Below are 16,298 nucleotides of genomic sequence, written 5' to 3' on the forward strand. Positions count from 1 at the left end.
AATAAAAAGGGCTATATTACCCAAATCAATCTACATGTTCAATGCAGTCCAATCAAAATTCCAATGACATTTATCACAGAGATTAAAAATGAAGGCTAAAGTTCATGTGGAAGCACAAAAGACCTCTAATAGCCAAGGCAATACTGAGCAAAAAGAGCAATGCTGGAGGTATCACAATACCCAACTTCAAACTATACTATAGAGTCATAGCAATAAAAACAACATGGTACTGGCACAAAAACAAGCATGTAGACCAGTGGAACAGAAGACTCAGATATGAATCCATGTAGCTATACCCACCTAATTTTTGGCTAAGGCACCCAAAACATATGATGGAGAAAAGACAGCCTCTTCAACAAATGTTGCTGGGAAAACTGGATATCTGCATGCAGAAAACTGAAACTAAATACATGTCTCTCACCTTGTACAAATATCAAAGTGGATTAAGGACCTTAATAGAAGGCTTGAAACAGCTATAGGAAGAAGTAGGAAATACACTGGAACATATAGGCATAGGCAACAACTTTCTAAATTGAACTCCAATGGCTCAGCAAATAAGAGAAAGGATGAACAAATGGGACTGAATCAAACTAAAAAGTATCTGCACAGCAAAATAAACAGTCACTAGACTTAAGACACTGTCCACAGAAAAGGAGACAATCTTTACCAGCTATTCATCTGATAAGGGACCAAAATCCAGAGTCTACAGGGAACTCAACAACTCAACCTCCAAATTAACAACTCAGTGAGGAAATGGACACAGGAATTGAACAGGGAATTCTCAAAGGAAGAGGTACAAATGGCTAGTAAATACATGAAGAAGTGCTCAACTTCCCTGGCCATAAAAGAAATGCAAATCCAAACTACACTAAGATTTCACCTCATCCCACTTAGGATGGCTATCTATGGAAGCAGTCAAGATGTCTCACTCATGATGGACGGATTAAAAAAATGGTATTTATATACAATGGAATTTTATTCAGCCACAAAAAGAATGAAATTTTGTTGCTTGCAGGTAAATGAATGGAACTGGAGAACATCATCTTAAGTGAAGTTAGCCAGGTTCAGAAAGCCAAAGGCCACACATTTTCTTTCATGTGGAATGTAGCCCTAATACAAATATAGCAATATTATGAAAAACAGGTCACACTAAGGGGAGGTCACATATGAGAGAGGGAGAGTAAAAGAAAGTAATTAAGAAGGTGAATATGGTTGATGTACTTTCTATACAAGAATGAATATAGAACTTTTTCTTTTTAAATAAGTTTTTATTAGGATATATTCATGATATGGTGGGGGGGTTTCATAGTGACAATTTTGATTAGACTTATATTGTACACTGGTTACATTGCCCCCATCATCTCTCTCTTTCAGCCCCCTCTCCACCCCACTTAAAGCAATTGCAAGAGGTCTTGTAGTTCCGTTTCGTGTAGGTATATGAAGTCTAACAACCATATACCCTCACCTTAATCTCCTTCATTCACCTTCCCTCCTCCCACTAGTACCCACTCCTGCACACACTGCCTATTTTATAGTCCTGGTTTTCATAATTAATATTTGAGTTGACATTCAAAGGGGTGTCTCAAAGTATGCCCTCTTGGGTGTGCTTTACTTTGGTCTGTTCAATCCCTTTAAATACTCTCTCTTACTCCTTTACCTCCCACCCCCATTTTTCAACAGCTTTCAGTATACATCCTTATATCCTCTACCTTCACATCTTGTGTTATACGATATTGCTGTTGCTCTATCATTCTCTTTTCCTTTCTCTCTTTCTCCAAGTTCCAAGTAGTTACACTGTTACAAACATGTTCTACAACTGAGTTTGTATATGATCATGCTTGGTTTTGTGTATATGTTTATCTTTGGATCTATTCTTCCATGTATGAGAGATGAATATAGAATTTTTAAACCTGTTGAGCCATAAGAAGGAGGAAAAAGGTAGAAAAAAGAAAAATATGGAAGGGGTTAAACAGACCAAAGTAAAGTATACCCACAGTGGGCATACATTGAGAAACTCCTTTGAACATCAATTTAAATATTAATAATGAAAGACAGGACTGTACAGTGAGGGGGTACTAGTGGGAGGAGAGAAGGTGAATGAAAGAGATTAAGGTGAGGGTATAAGCTTGTTAGACTTCATATACCTACATGAAATAGAACAAAGAAACCTCTTGCGATTGCTTTAAGTGGGGCAGGGAGGAGTTGAGGGGGAGAGACAATAGGGGCAATGCAAATAATGTACAATATAAATCTAATCAGACTTGTCACTATGAATCCCCTCTGTATAATGAATATATCCTAATAAAAAAGAAGAAAAATAGAGGATATGAACCAATTTGGACTATAATGCATATACACATGGAAATGTCATGATGAAACTCCCTGTACAGCTATCTTAAACAAATAAAAATGACATTTTTTTTCTTTTACAAAATTACAGAATAGAAGGACAGAACAGATCCTGTCTGGGGGTTAATGCCAGTGGGAAGAGGGAGGATGTGGAGAAAGGGTGTAGGAGGGTGAATATGATGCAAATACTGTGCACCCATGTATGTAAATGGAAAAATGAAACCAGTTGAAACTATTCCAGGAATGGGGAGGGAGGGATAAAGGAGAATGATGGGGGTGGTGAACTCAACTATGATATATTTGGTATATTGTAAGAACTTTTGTAAATGCCACAATGTACCCCCCAGCACAATAAAAAGATAAATTTAAAAAAGAAAGGAAGAAAAAGAAAAAAAGTGAAAAAAAAAAGAATGCAAACAACAACAAATGTTGGCGAGGATGAGGTGAAACAGGAATGCTTATATACTGTTGGTGGGAATGTAAATTAGTACAACCATCATGGAAAGCAGTAAGAAGAGTCCTTAAAAAAAAAAAACTAAAAATAGACTGCCATATGATCCAGTAATACCACTCCTGGGCATCTACCCAAAAGAATGTAAGTCAGGGTACAATAGAGACATTTGCACACCAATGTTTATTGCAACGCTGTTCACCATAGCACCGCTATGGAAAGAATCCAGATGCCCTACAACTGATGTATGGATGAAGAAAATGTGATATGTCACTATGGGATTCATCATGACAAGTCTTATTAGACTTATATTGTACATTAGTTACACAATGGAGTTTTATTCAGCCATAAGGAAGTATGAAACCACGTGGTTTGAAGGTATATGGATGCAATTGGAGGACATCATGTCAAGTGAAATAAGCCAGGCTCAGAAAGATGAAGACCACATGTTTTCTTTCATTTGTGGAAGAAAGATCCAAAAGATAAACATATACACAAAACCAAGCATGATCATATACAAACTTATATGTGGAACATGTTTGTAATAGTGGAACTACTCTATGGAACTTGGCAGGGGAGGAAAAGAGAATGATAGTTAACAATATGGAAATACATCTGTGCAGGTAGAGTGTATAACAATATTATTGAAATGTGTTAAATAATAGAGAGCGGGAGAGAAGGGGTAAAGAAGAGTAATGGAAGGGGTTGAACTGACCAAAGTACTCACAGTAGGGATACATTGAGAAACCCTTTTGAACATCAACTTTGGAATTATTAATGAAAGACAGGTCTATAAAAAAGATACAGTGTTGATGAGTACTTGTGGAGGGGGGAGGGTGAGTGGAGGAGATGACATTGAGGGAATATGGTTGATGGAGCTCCTATACATATAAGAAATAGAATGATGAGACCTCTTGCAATTACTGTAAGTAGAGCAGTGAGGGGTTGGGGGAGAGATGGTGGGAGCGATCTAACCAATGTACAATGTAAGGCTATTTGGAATTGTCACAATGAATCCCTCGTATACAATGAATATATCTGAATAAAAAATGGGGAGAAAAGAACATTATAACAGTACTGGGGGGTGTGGCTCATGTGGTAAAGAGCCTGCCTAGCAAGCCCAAAGCCCTGAGTTCAAATCCTAGTACCATCAAAGAAAAGAACATTATATCATACAATAAATGAATTTTAACCTACAATAAAGACAACTAGCATCAAGTGTTATATTTTATATTCCATAAGTATATCTCATCCCAATTCTGGAATTCTGAGTGTAATTACATGCATAAGTTTTTTTAACGATAGTTAGGTTGGTTATGAATCACTTGAGTTATAATTCTTTTTCTCTTTCTAATATTTCCCCCAGGCAATGCATTCGCTAGAGTAAAAATTGGAGATTACCATTACTATGGCTACGGGACTAAGAAGGACTATCAAACAGCAGCCGCACATTACAGCATCGCAGTTGACAAATATCACAGTGCACAAGCCATGTTCAATCTAGCCTATATGTATGAACACGGCTTAGGTATCGCAAAGGTAATCAATCTCTTTGGTTCAAGCCTAGCAATGGCAGCTGTGTGGAAGGGAAACCTAAAAATGTCTTGAATTTCATTGATGTCATCAATGTAGAGGAAGAAAGGAAAAGATAGCATTTGCTGAGTCTCTCTTGTGTGATGACACATATTACTAATCTGTTACCCTAATATGAACCCAGTGAAGGGTATATTATTTTCTCTATTTATGACATGGACATAATTAATAAGTAAAATAAATCTAGCATAGATCAATTTGATTCATCAGTTGCTACTTTTTTCCAGCACAAAGTTTTTCCAGTGGGCCTTTCTTCTATTCCTTTCTGTCTTTTTCCATTGACATTGCCACTGACTCCCAAGCTCTCAGTAACAAGAACAAAGTGGAATGAGACCAGAGCTAGAGACTGAGGTACCTTATGAAGCACCCAGAAATGCCTTATGAAGTAGGCAATATGTCCATGACCCAGTACTGGGCATTTTAGGAAGGCCCAAGAGAATGGATCTCCATCCTCTAAAGACTAATTAACTTGAGCCACATTCATTGATGAAAGAGAGCTAACACTACAAAGTACTACTGGGAAAATTCCTTAGTCAGTGAGTATAATTAGGCAGAAGATGGCATTTGGCTCTGATGGGGTGAGAAAGGTATGTTAAATGTCAATAGCGGCAGGCAGTGAACCAGGTGTGTTATGTGGACTGCATCTTTTAAATCACACAGCCATTTGATGAGGTAAGCCCTATAATTGTCTTCAATGTATGCATCAAGAAATCACAGTACAGAGGGTAAGTCATTTGGCCAAGAGCTCATTAGTGGTAGAGCCAGTACTTCAACCCAGGCCTGTCTGATTCCAAGTTTTGAGGTTTTTTTAGGAAAAAATAGGCTCCTACACTGAGTCATTCTTACTGCTCAAGTATGTTTCTCTTCTGTGTTTATATTCCTAAATGTATTTTTAGAGCCAAATAATGTAGGGATTATTGGCTTTATGTTCTCTTTCTCCCAGTTGTGCTAGTACTAATTGAAAATTATTTGCAGGGAATTTCCTATCTGAGAATTGCTAAAATGGTATATACTATAACTAAAGACTTCTTATTCAGGTCCCCATTATCCAGATCCCTGCTGTCTTGTCCTGCCCTGCAGCCTGCCTTTTGGCTGATCATTTTTCTTCAGCCTTGGAACCCCAAGCAGTAGAAAGAATGTCAAATCCAAATCCAGCCCACTTTCCCCATTCCTAGCAGGTATGAGCTACCTGTGTTTGTAAAATTTGGGGGAAAATGGACTGAACCAAGTAGCTAAAGTGGATGATTCTTTGGATGTTAGCTGGCAGCCCACCACCTCCCACTGTCACCACATCAGTATAACAGAACTAATGATACCTGGTCTGCCCCTGGCTTTGAGGATAAAATGAATAAGCTTTGTAAAAGGACTTTGTAGTTAAACCAGTATGTGGAATAACTGTTATTTATATCAAAAGGGAATTTGAGCAACAGCTAAGTTGCTCAATAAGAGTAAAGCTTCAATAAGATAAAAGCTTTTATTCACAATTCCTCATGTAAAACATAATAACCTGAGAGGAGCATTGTTTATAGAAAGGAAATAAATGACCCCACTCCCTGTGTTAAGTTCAAGTTAGCTCTCCCACCCTGTGATGCAAAAAGAACTCATTCTTCTGGTAGCCACAACCTCACCACAGTGAGGCCATTTCGCCCTGAGTTCCTGGGGATTGAAAGGGGCATTGTCTCAGGATGCGTGGCTGGCCACCAGTACAGGAGAGGACACATCACCTGCTAGGGCCCTGCTGGCTGACCATGTCAGAGGCTTTGGTTTTCCTCCTTAGTCATCATGAACCTCTCTGCGAGGCACTGTCTTAACAATGTCAAATAGCATCTACTTCATGTATTCAGGAAAAAAATCTTTGAAGTTTCTCTCTGTTTGCTTTCTATTCCTTCCTGCCAGGGTTCCTGTTAAATCATAGATACTTCATTTTGATCGGTCTCTCTCATTGAGTGAGGTATATATTTTTTTCCTATGGAAAATCTCTAAGTTAAAAAAAAAGATTGCTCTTAACCTCACGCTTAGATTTTAGAATTTTAGATTTAGCTAATGAAGGACCATTACCCTTTGTCTTTATTAATATTTTTCATTTAACCATTAGAAAAATAATCACTGAGTATCCAGGGGAAAAACTTATTAATCTTTCCATCTTATAGTCAAATCAACAAGAAGATTCTAACTCATAGAATAAATGTCCTGATAATTAAAAGTCCAAAACTTGTTCTAATGAAAGCAAAGAGTTTAGGAGAACATGCCTTCCTAACACTTGTCATCATGTCATTATTTCTCCAGTAAGCCACTTCACAATCCTTTCTGGTAGTTAATCTCCAAGCAAACCAGTGAGAAAGGTGAGCATAAAATCATTACTGGAGTTTCTCTGAGAACCAAAGGAAACTGCTGAAATCATGTTTTATAAACTCCACACTGAAGACCTCTAGGGATCAAAGTGAGGTAAATCAATGTAGAAATATGGGCCTTTGCTGTTCTCATCTGTCTTTAGGAAAGGAAGACGGGACTGGGAGGTGCATGCAAGTTATCCTAAGAACTTCACTGAGAACCATCTCAGCTCAGTAAGCTGCTTGACCTAGACTGAAGGTCAGGACTGACTGTATCTTGGTTCTGGGAACACAAAATAATACCTAGGGAAGAATTGAGAGATCATGGTTAATTTAGAAATATAAGCATTCAGTTCACAAATTGTTAAGAACTTTTTCAATTTATATTTGATTTGGAATTGTTACAGGAGATTTTAGATCACAGGCCCAAACTCTTAGGTTTTATACATCAGGTCTATCCACTTGCACCAACACTCCAAATACAAAAGACAAGTAACAGTGAAGGGCAGAGAAAGGAAGTTTATTACACAGTATTATAGGAAGAGGAAAGATAGCATTTCAACCCATGTTCCCATTGGCATTTGGTTTAGGTTTAAAGAACCCAATTATCAGCCTGTGCTGATAATACACGCCTGTAATCCTAGCTACTTGGAAGGCTGAGATCTAGAGGATCAAGGCTAGAGGCCTTGAACCCAGATAGGGTTCTTGAGACCCTATCTCCAAATAACCAGAGCAAAATGGACTAGAGGTGTGGGAAAGTGATAGAACACCTGCTTTGCAAGCATGAAGTCCTGAGTTCAAACCCCAGTCCCACCAAAAAAAAAAAAAAAAAAGAGGAAGAAGTGTTGGGGTCAGGAGAAGAGGCATGCATGATTATTAAACAGTTCCAGTCACAGGTCATAGGTGGTCTGGCAGTTGATTGTTCCAGGATCCAGCAGGCAAGGCCTTGTTGCAAAAAGAGTCATTGACACCTGCTAGGTGGTCCTGCCTGAATTCCAATATGTCTGTAAAGTGATTGCAGGAGGGAATGGCTCAGAGCAAAAAGACACAGATGCAAAATAGAGGCTAGGAGGATACAAATACAAAATGGAGGCTAAGATGCCTAGTGTTTATTTTGCTTTCAGTTAATTTATGGGCCAAAGGAAAGAGTCAGTGTTCCTCAGCAAAGGCAGATTTTTTTAAAAAATGCTTTATTAGTATATGATAGTGATATAAGGGGGTTTGTTGTGACATTTCCATATGTACACACATTGTACCTCAGTTTGATTCATCCCCTCCATTATTCTCCCTCTTCTGCCACACCCCTTCTTAAAATGACTTCTGTAGGTTTCAGTGTTCCATATTCATGCACGTATATATAGAAAGTACCTCAAACATATTCACTCTCCTTTACTCTCTTCATTTACTCTCCCCCTCTTGCTAGCACCCTCCTCTTAACATGACCTGTTTCACATTGGTGTGTTTTGTTGTTTAAATGTCTGTTCATTGTTCAGTGGGGGTTTGGATTGGTATTTTACCTGTAAATATATTGTACTTTAATCAGTCTAACCCCCTCTATTACTCTTCCAGGGCAGGTGCTCTATCACTTGAGCCACACCTCCAGCCCAATCTATTACTCTTCCTTACCCTTTACTCCCTACCCTGTATTGTTCAACAGTTTTCAATGTATTTCCCTTGTGTCTTGTTCCTACATGAACATGATGTATTTCAGTGTTACTCTCTATCATGCTTTTCTTCTTTTCCTCCTCCCTCAGTCTCCTCTAACAGTTCTACTTTTGGAAATGCTTTATCTGTATGTATGTATGTATATATACATATATATGTGTTGTATATGTATGTATACATATGCATATGTGTGTAAATGTGTATACATACATATGCCAATATATATACAGATATACATATTGATATGTATGTGAATGTATGTATATGGTAATACTTGTATTTGTAATAGATCTGTCATCCACATATGAGAGAAAACATAACCTTTGTCTTTCTGAACCTGGCTTACTTTAGTTAACATGATCCTCTCTAGTTCCTTTCATTTACCTGTGAATTTCATTCTTCTGTATGGTTGAATAATATTCCATTATATATATATGTATATATATATATTTAATACACACATATATATCACATTTCTTCATACATTTATCAGTTGTAGGGCATCTGGGATGTTTCCAAAACTTGTGTATTGTGAGTAATGCTGCGATAAACATAGGTGTGTGTTACACCCTGACTTACATTCCTTTGGATACATGCCTAGGAGTGGTATTGCTGGATTATCTGGTAGTTCTATTTTAGTTTTTTTTTTTTTCAATTACATTTACTAGTTCACATAAACACTTGAAAACAAATATATTTGTCTTCCCTTTCTGTATCCTTGGCATAAGTTATCACAGGTTTTAATAAACAATTGTAAATATCCATGAGGAAAATGTATTTTAAAATATGAAAGAGAGATTAATAAATATCCAATTATGTCAACCACTGGAAGGACACCTATTTTTAAGATTAAGCCACTGATTTGCAACTTGTATTAAAATAAATTTCATCTATAAAAGAAGATAATTTATAACTTGATTTCAATTTTTTTGACAGCAGTTGCATGTTTACATAAAAATTGCAAAACTTCAACTAAAGAACAAATAAAAACATTCAGACACCAGTTTATACTTTAAAATTCTATCAACTTTAACAAATGAACTATGACTCTGTATCAATATACGTTACTACTGAGATCCAGAATACGCTTTCAAAACATTTTTAATCACACTTCAGCACAACATGGGTAACTTCTAGTGGGAGTTAGTATATAGTCTGTTCTTGATGAAGACAACACTAGACAGATGTTGCCTGATGCCTGGGTAATGCTGAATGTGACCAAACCAGAGAGACACATTAAGATATTTCTCCTTTTCTTGAACTGTCAGGTCAACTATAAAGCGATGAAGCCCATAGTACAATAGGATATCTGCTAAGGTAAAGTTATTTCCTGTAAGGTAGACTTTATCTTCAAGATATGAATTAAGATCCTTCAACAGAGTGTGGATATGTTCTTTATTGGAATGTCCGTCTACGCGAGTGACCCTGTATTCTAACCATTGATGAACTATTGCTTTTTCTTCTGCAGTACTCGCCAGCAAATACTTCTTATTTGCTTGTTTCACTAGGTGAGTTGCTATAGTAGTCAATCCTGTTAGACTTGGACCATTGTTTGTTTGAAAAACTGGAATCTATCGCTCGCCCTGAGCGCTATACTTATTCCCCTTGCTCAGCCCCAGGGACTTCTACAGCAGCTTCAATTCCAGGGCCGACGCCATCTTCCGGTCTCAGGTCCGGGCAGGGGTGGCCTCTATTTTAGTTTTTTGAGGAGCCTCTGTACTTCTTTCCATACTGGTTGTACTAATTACATTCCCACCAACAGTGTGTAAGGGTTCCTTTTGTCCCTGCATCCTCACCAACATTTGTTGTCATTTGTGTCCTTAATGATAGCCAGTTTTTGTGGTACTGGGGTTTGAACTCATGTCCTCCCACTTGCTAGGCAGGTACTCTACTATGTGAGCCACTCCACCAGCTCTTTTTTTGTGATGGTTTTGTTTTGTTTTATTTTGTTTTTTCCAAGATAGAGTCTTATGAACTATTTGCCTGGGCAGGTTTTGAACTGCGATCCACCTGATCTCTGTCTTTCTGAGTAGCTAGGATTACAGGCATGAGCCACCAATGCCTGACTGGTATCACTCAGTCAATCTAATAGGAGGAAGATGGACTCTTACTGTGGTTTTGATTTGCATCTCCTATATGGCCAGGATGGTGAGCATTTCTTCATGTGTTTTCAGCCATTTGGACTTCTTCCTTTGAAAAAGCTACATTCAGTTCATTTACCTGTTTCTTCACTGGAGTTCAGTTTTTTGAAGAAGGAAGGAATGAAAAGAAGAACCACAGAAACACAAAAAGTAAACACACAAAAGAATTTTGTTGTCCTCCTATTGCCTAATGAAGTCCAGTTTTCTTACCCTAAATTCAAAACTTTTCTTGACTTAACACACCTTGATAACAGTGGCTTGACATACCACTTCCCCCTGAATATATTTCTAGGCAATGTATTCCTTCCTCTCCCCACCCCCCAAAGACCTTGGACTTAGCTCTCCTGACTCTTAGCCATATCACCCCTTTACTGGAACAATCTTCTCCCATATTTTTGCCCATTTGTATTTATCAAAGAACAGTTGCAGTGTCATTATCATGGTACTGAGCTCTGTGTTTTATTCATTCATTTATGCATTCAGACATTTATCAAGTGCTTGTTTTGTGTCATGAAACACTATGCTTGGTTCTGGGTACATGACCAGAACAAGACAATCTTCAGAATGCTTAGAGTAGTCTATAGAAGACACATGTCCATAGTTATAGGTAAAGACCAAAATGGTGTGTGTGTATGTGTGTGTGTGAGTGTTCATGTGCACACCTGAAAAGAATTAAAAGTAAAGTACTGTAAATGTGTTAAGGAAAAGACAACTTCCTAGGAGAAGAGAATTAGGACTCTTACATACTGTTCTAAAATGATTTTGTAACATACAATGTGATAAATATATAATGATCTTTTTTTTAAAAGGAAGAAAACATGTATGTTTAAAGATAATGACCAGGAAAACTATTCTTAAGTAAGACAAAATGAGAGGGAAAATTATCATTTGGAGACGAATTTCAAATATATATATTAGATGGACTAGATTGCATGTTTTCTGGTACACTGCAGAGAAAAAAATCACATTTACTGAAGAAATTATAAATAGAACTGTCAAAAATAAAAGTAATTATGGTATAAAACATTTTTATTTCTTATTTGTTTGGTCTGACTACCTATGGAGTGTTACAGTTGAAGTTTTAGACATCAGAAAAAAAAATTTGTCTGGAAAGGATAAGTTAAAGTTAGATAGTTAAAACAGCCCTCCCAGAAATATGTAGGACAGAACACATACTTCTTAGAAATTGTCATATCCTTTCATGAAATAAACATCTATTAATTAGTGAAATAAACATAAATATGCAATTTTGTGTGTATAATTTTATTTGCTACAGGGGAAAAAAAAGAACCCCAAATGCTCCCAAATAGAAGATATATCAATTATTATGCAGTGGCATGTATTGTATGCCTAGTGCTGAAGTGAGTGGGCTCACAGACCACATGGACTTGAATTCCAACTTTGCACTTATGAACTGGCAGAGTGGTTCAAGTGGTAGAGTGCCTGCCTAGCAAGCATAAGGCCCTGAGTTCAAACCTCACTACCACCAAAACCAAAAACAAATCAACAACTTTGCACTTACAAGTCATAGGAATGGGGTAAGTGACTTAACCCCCTGTGCCTCAGTATCTCCATCTTCAAAACGCAGTTAATAATACCACCTACCTTATAGGACTGTCATGGTGATTAAATGACAGCGGGGATGGACACACAGTCAGTATTTAGTATTAGTCATTATAATAAAATATTATACAAATTACTAAAAATAGTATTCACTAGTAGAATTCCTTAGATCATGGTGCTTTGTTTAAAATATATTGTTTGGTTTAAAAAATCAGAAGACAAAACATGCAGCAGAAAAAAATCCCTAAATTAAGGGATGTGTATGTGACTTATATACAAATGCTGGAAGTGTATATTACCAGGAGTTATCTCTGTGTAGTGACATTGTGGGTGGCCTTGCTCCTCTATTTGTTCAGTTCTGTAATTTCAAAGTTTCCTCTAGTTTACATATGGTATATTCATAATATGACAATACAAATTAATTACTTTTAAAATTACTTTTGTATTTACACGCTCAGTTCCAAAAGAAGAAATTTTTTATGATACCCAAAGTTTTGGGCCTGAAGAACTCCTGAACACGTAATTAAATAATTATCATAAAATAAGTGTTCTATTACTGGAAAAATTTGTATCTTTGATTTATAAGAAGCTATGTTGAATGTCTGAACATTAAGCACTACTGTGGCACACTGGATATTTTAGTTAGAATCAAGTTATCTAAGAAGAGCCTGCAAATTGGTTTACATGACCTCCTAAGTCACTGAATTTAAAGCAAATATACTACAGACAAGTAAATCAGTGGATTAGGTATCAATGGACTTCTGATTTACTGAGCCCTGCTGGGGTTTGAACTCAGGGCCTCTTGCTTGCTAGGCAGGTGCTCTACCACTTGAGCCAATTCACAGCCACCCCTTTCATTCTTCCTCAATTTTGCCCGTAGGGCCAGCCTCAGACTGTGATCCTCCTGATTGCTACCTCCCAAGTAGCTGGGATTACAGTTGTGAGCCCCTCATCCAGCCAGCTTTGGACTTTTTACTAAATAGGGTCAAAGAATGAGGAGTCTTTTCTAGAGTTTAGCAATAAAATTTCTTTTTCCCAAATTAGTCAGAAGCATTCAGGAATTTCTTTCTCATGGAATTTTAAATAAAGATTTTTTTCACATTGCACCTCATCCCACTGCAAATTTTGAGGTTTGTAAGGCTAGAAGCAAGTTTATCCCACTATTTTTTTTTTTGTGGGATTGAGGTTTGAACTCAGGGCTTCATGCTCACAAAGCCAGTGCTCTACCGCTTGAGCCACACCCCCAATCCATTTTGCTCTGGTTATTTTGGAGATGGAATCTCACAAACTATTTGCCAAGGCGGGCCTCAAACTGAGATTCTCCCAATCTCAGCCTCTCAAGTAGGTAGGATGACAGGTGTGAGGCACCATCACCCAGTTAGCTTATCCCAATTTAATGGTGCTTCTTGCTATTTTTTTATTATAAACTCAAGTGAGTGAATTGATGCTTTGTGCCTCAAGAAGTAAATTAACAATGATTAAGAATGAATGCCTGAGACACTGACAAAAGCAGTCTTTCCCAGAACATTCCATTTGAGTCAAGATGCCTCTCACATGTGGGACCCACACAGCTGTTACAATCAGCAGGGTGCTATCAACCCACCGAATGTGTTGAATTAGAGTTTTTACATCTACTCTCTGTTACCAGGAAGATTTGTTCCAAATAACCTCCTGAATTTTAAGTATTTTAAGCAAGAGCATTCCTCTTTCTTCCCCAAATCTATTTACCAGAACTTAAAGCTTTGGAAAAATTTTAAAAATGACAAGTAGAACACAGCTGACAGAAGACAATATCCAACAAACAGGTTTAGCAGAGGCCCCAGGGGTTTACAACAGTTGAAGTCTAGGTGATGGAACAGGAATACAAAAAACCTATTTGGATGACAATTTATGAAAAATCTTTCCCCTTACCTTTCTTTTGAAAGTAATCCGTGGGCACCCAAGCAAAACAATTCTGAGACACAACCAGGACACCTCAACCTTTAAAAGTCGTGCTTCTTAATCTTTTCATTACTATTTGGCAAACAAAGCAAAATTAAGCAAACAAAATAAGCCATAAGTATGTGAAAAATATATCTACAATGGCTGAATTTAATAAAAAGAAAGTCCCTGAAAATACACTATTATATGTCATTTAAGGAATCAAATTCCAACCTGAGAACCAAAATAGTTTTCATTCATTCATTCATCGAAGCCCTACTACATAGTATGCACTTTATTAAGCCCTGGTAACTCAGGAGTGAACAGATAGTTCAAGAACTTGTCTTCAGGGACTTAGAGAAAGACAAATGAATAAACAATTTGTATAACTTCAGGTATAAGTACTGTGATGATAATTTATAAGTGATCATTTAATTTTTTGCCTTCATGTGTTTGGGGGATCTGTACTCTTAATATCTAATGCTCCCTGCCCCTTTCATTGGAATCACAAGTACAAGTGACCCAGTAGTATCCAAGAAAGTTCTGTGAGGCTGTGTTAATTTTCTGTGGTTGGTGTAACAAATTAGCACAAATTTAGTGATCTTATGGTTTCTGCGGGTCAAAAGTCTAGGTGGTTAAACTGGCTCCTCTCCACAGTCTCACATGGTTAAAATCAAGGCTTCATTCTTCACTGAAGGGTCTGGGAAAGAATTCCCTTTCGAGCTCATTCAGGTTGCTGGATGAATTCAACTCCTTGAAGTTGTAGGAGCAAGAATCCTGTTTCTTTGCTAGCTATTTGAATTCCTTCTCATTCTTTTCACGTGGTCTCTTCCAGCCATGGCAAGTTGAATCCTCCCATTCTTTGAATCCCTCTGGCTTTCTTCTGCCTTGAGCCCAAAAATAACTGTTTAAAGGCTTGTAGATTATGTGGGATCCATCTGGATAATCTAGGATAATCTATTTTAAGGACTATAAACTTAATTATATTTACCAAATCTCCTTTGTCATATAATAATATAATGATATATTCACAGACTCCAGGAATGAGGGCAAGGACCATTCTGCCTCCCAAAAGTAAATTATGAAATTCCTAACAATGGCTTCTGCTTATCTCTCAAGAACCTGTAGCTGATGAGCTTGGGCTGTTCTTCTACTTCTAGGACATTCACTTGGCCCGGAGACTATATGACAGGGCTGCTCAAACAAGTCCAGATGCTCACATACCTGTGTTCTTTGCCCTCATGAAACTGGAAACCGTGCATCTGCTCCGAGATGTCCTGTTCTTAAATGTAAGTTTGTCTCAAATGGGTCCTAAATCTGAAAACTCTAATGAGCAATTCTTAGGGACAAAGTGACGAGGCTCACCAGGGCAGTATTTTCTTTTTGGACTGGCTTTCCTTTGACAAGTAGAATTCAAAGTCTCATATTTACCGTGCAGAGCAATTCTACTTGTTATATTGAGTATGTGTTGGCACGTTGTAGTACAACCAATGAATTCATTTGACAGATTTTTTTCAGCACATACTATGCTCAAAGCATTAAGCAAAGTAACATGTGCTATATATACTTGTTCAAAACATAGCTTTTGCCATCAAAATCTAAGGCTGGTAAGCAGATGGCAGGTGGCAAGTGGTACCACAAAAAGCTATAATTTGAAATAAAAAGTAAAAATTAAATTGCATAAATCCTCGAGGTTATTCTAAAGGTGGAGGTTAAGCAGCCTGTGAGAGCTTCATGCCAGAAAAGATTGTCTCTTCCCAGACTAAAGAAAGCACGATGAGGGACAGGGTAGTAGTAGTGGTGTGGGAGGAGATGCTGGATGTGAGTGCAGTGGAAGGCTAGGATTTTTTTTTTTTTTTGACTGAATGTCTCTTGCCAGCAGTTTACAATGAGATGGAAATGGATGAACTTGGACCACACCCTTGGACCACACTGGGATTTATTTGTGATTGGTTTAATTGTTGCCATGCTGATCTTCTTGCTTAGAAATCGTCATAGGTAGGCTCTGAATGATCAGAAAACCTACTCATGTGTTATTCCAAGCTACCCTCACTAAATAAATAATTTCCTCATCCAAATCAAGAGCCTGCTGCAGATTTCCCATATAGGCCTGTGACAGAAAGTGGACAAACCTTGAGACCTGACCAAGAGAAACAACTTCAGAAGCCAGGTGTGGTAGCATATACCTGTAATCCCAGCTACTTGGGTGACAAATGTGGGAGGATTATAGTCTGAGGCCAGGCTGGGAAAAAAAACCATGAGATCCTAACTCACAAAACACTGAAA

General features: G+C 37.6%; 1 protein-coding gene and 1 pseudogene across 1 annotated transcript in view; one reads left to right on the forward strand and one right to left on the reverse strand.

Moving 5' to 3' along the window:
• The window catches only part of Sel1l2 (SEL1L2 adaptor subunit of SYVN1 ubiquitin ligase), a 65,933-nt gene extending 49,919 nt beyond the window's left edge, over positions 1–16,014 (forward strand). The window contains exons 16-18 of the mRNA XM_074072404.1: positions 4,167–4,339; positions 15,173–15,301; positions 15,895–16,014. Of these exons, the coding sequence (XP_073928505.1) occupies positions 4,167–4,339; positions 15,173–15,301; positions 15,895–16,014 (422 nt within the window). The remainder of the gene's footprint in view (positions 1–4,166; positions 4,340–15,172; positions 15,302–15,894) is intronic.
• LOC109674933 (eukaryotic translation elongation factor 1 epsilon-1 pseudogene) lies at positions 9,423–10,046 on the reverse strand (annotated as a pseudogene).
• Positions 16,015–16,298: the final 284 nt, after the last annotated feature.

Source organism: Castor canadensis, chromosome 5 (assembly GCF_047511655.1).
Source record: "Castor canadensis chromosome 5, mCasCan1.hap1v2, whole genome shotgun sequence".
In the NCBI taxonomy this organism is placed as follows: Eukaryota; Metazoa; Chordata; class Mammalia; order Rodentia; family Castoridae; genus Castor; species Castor canadensis.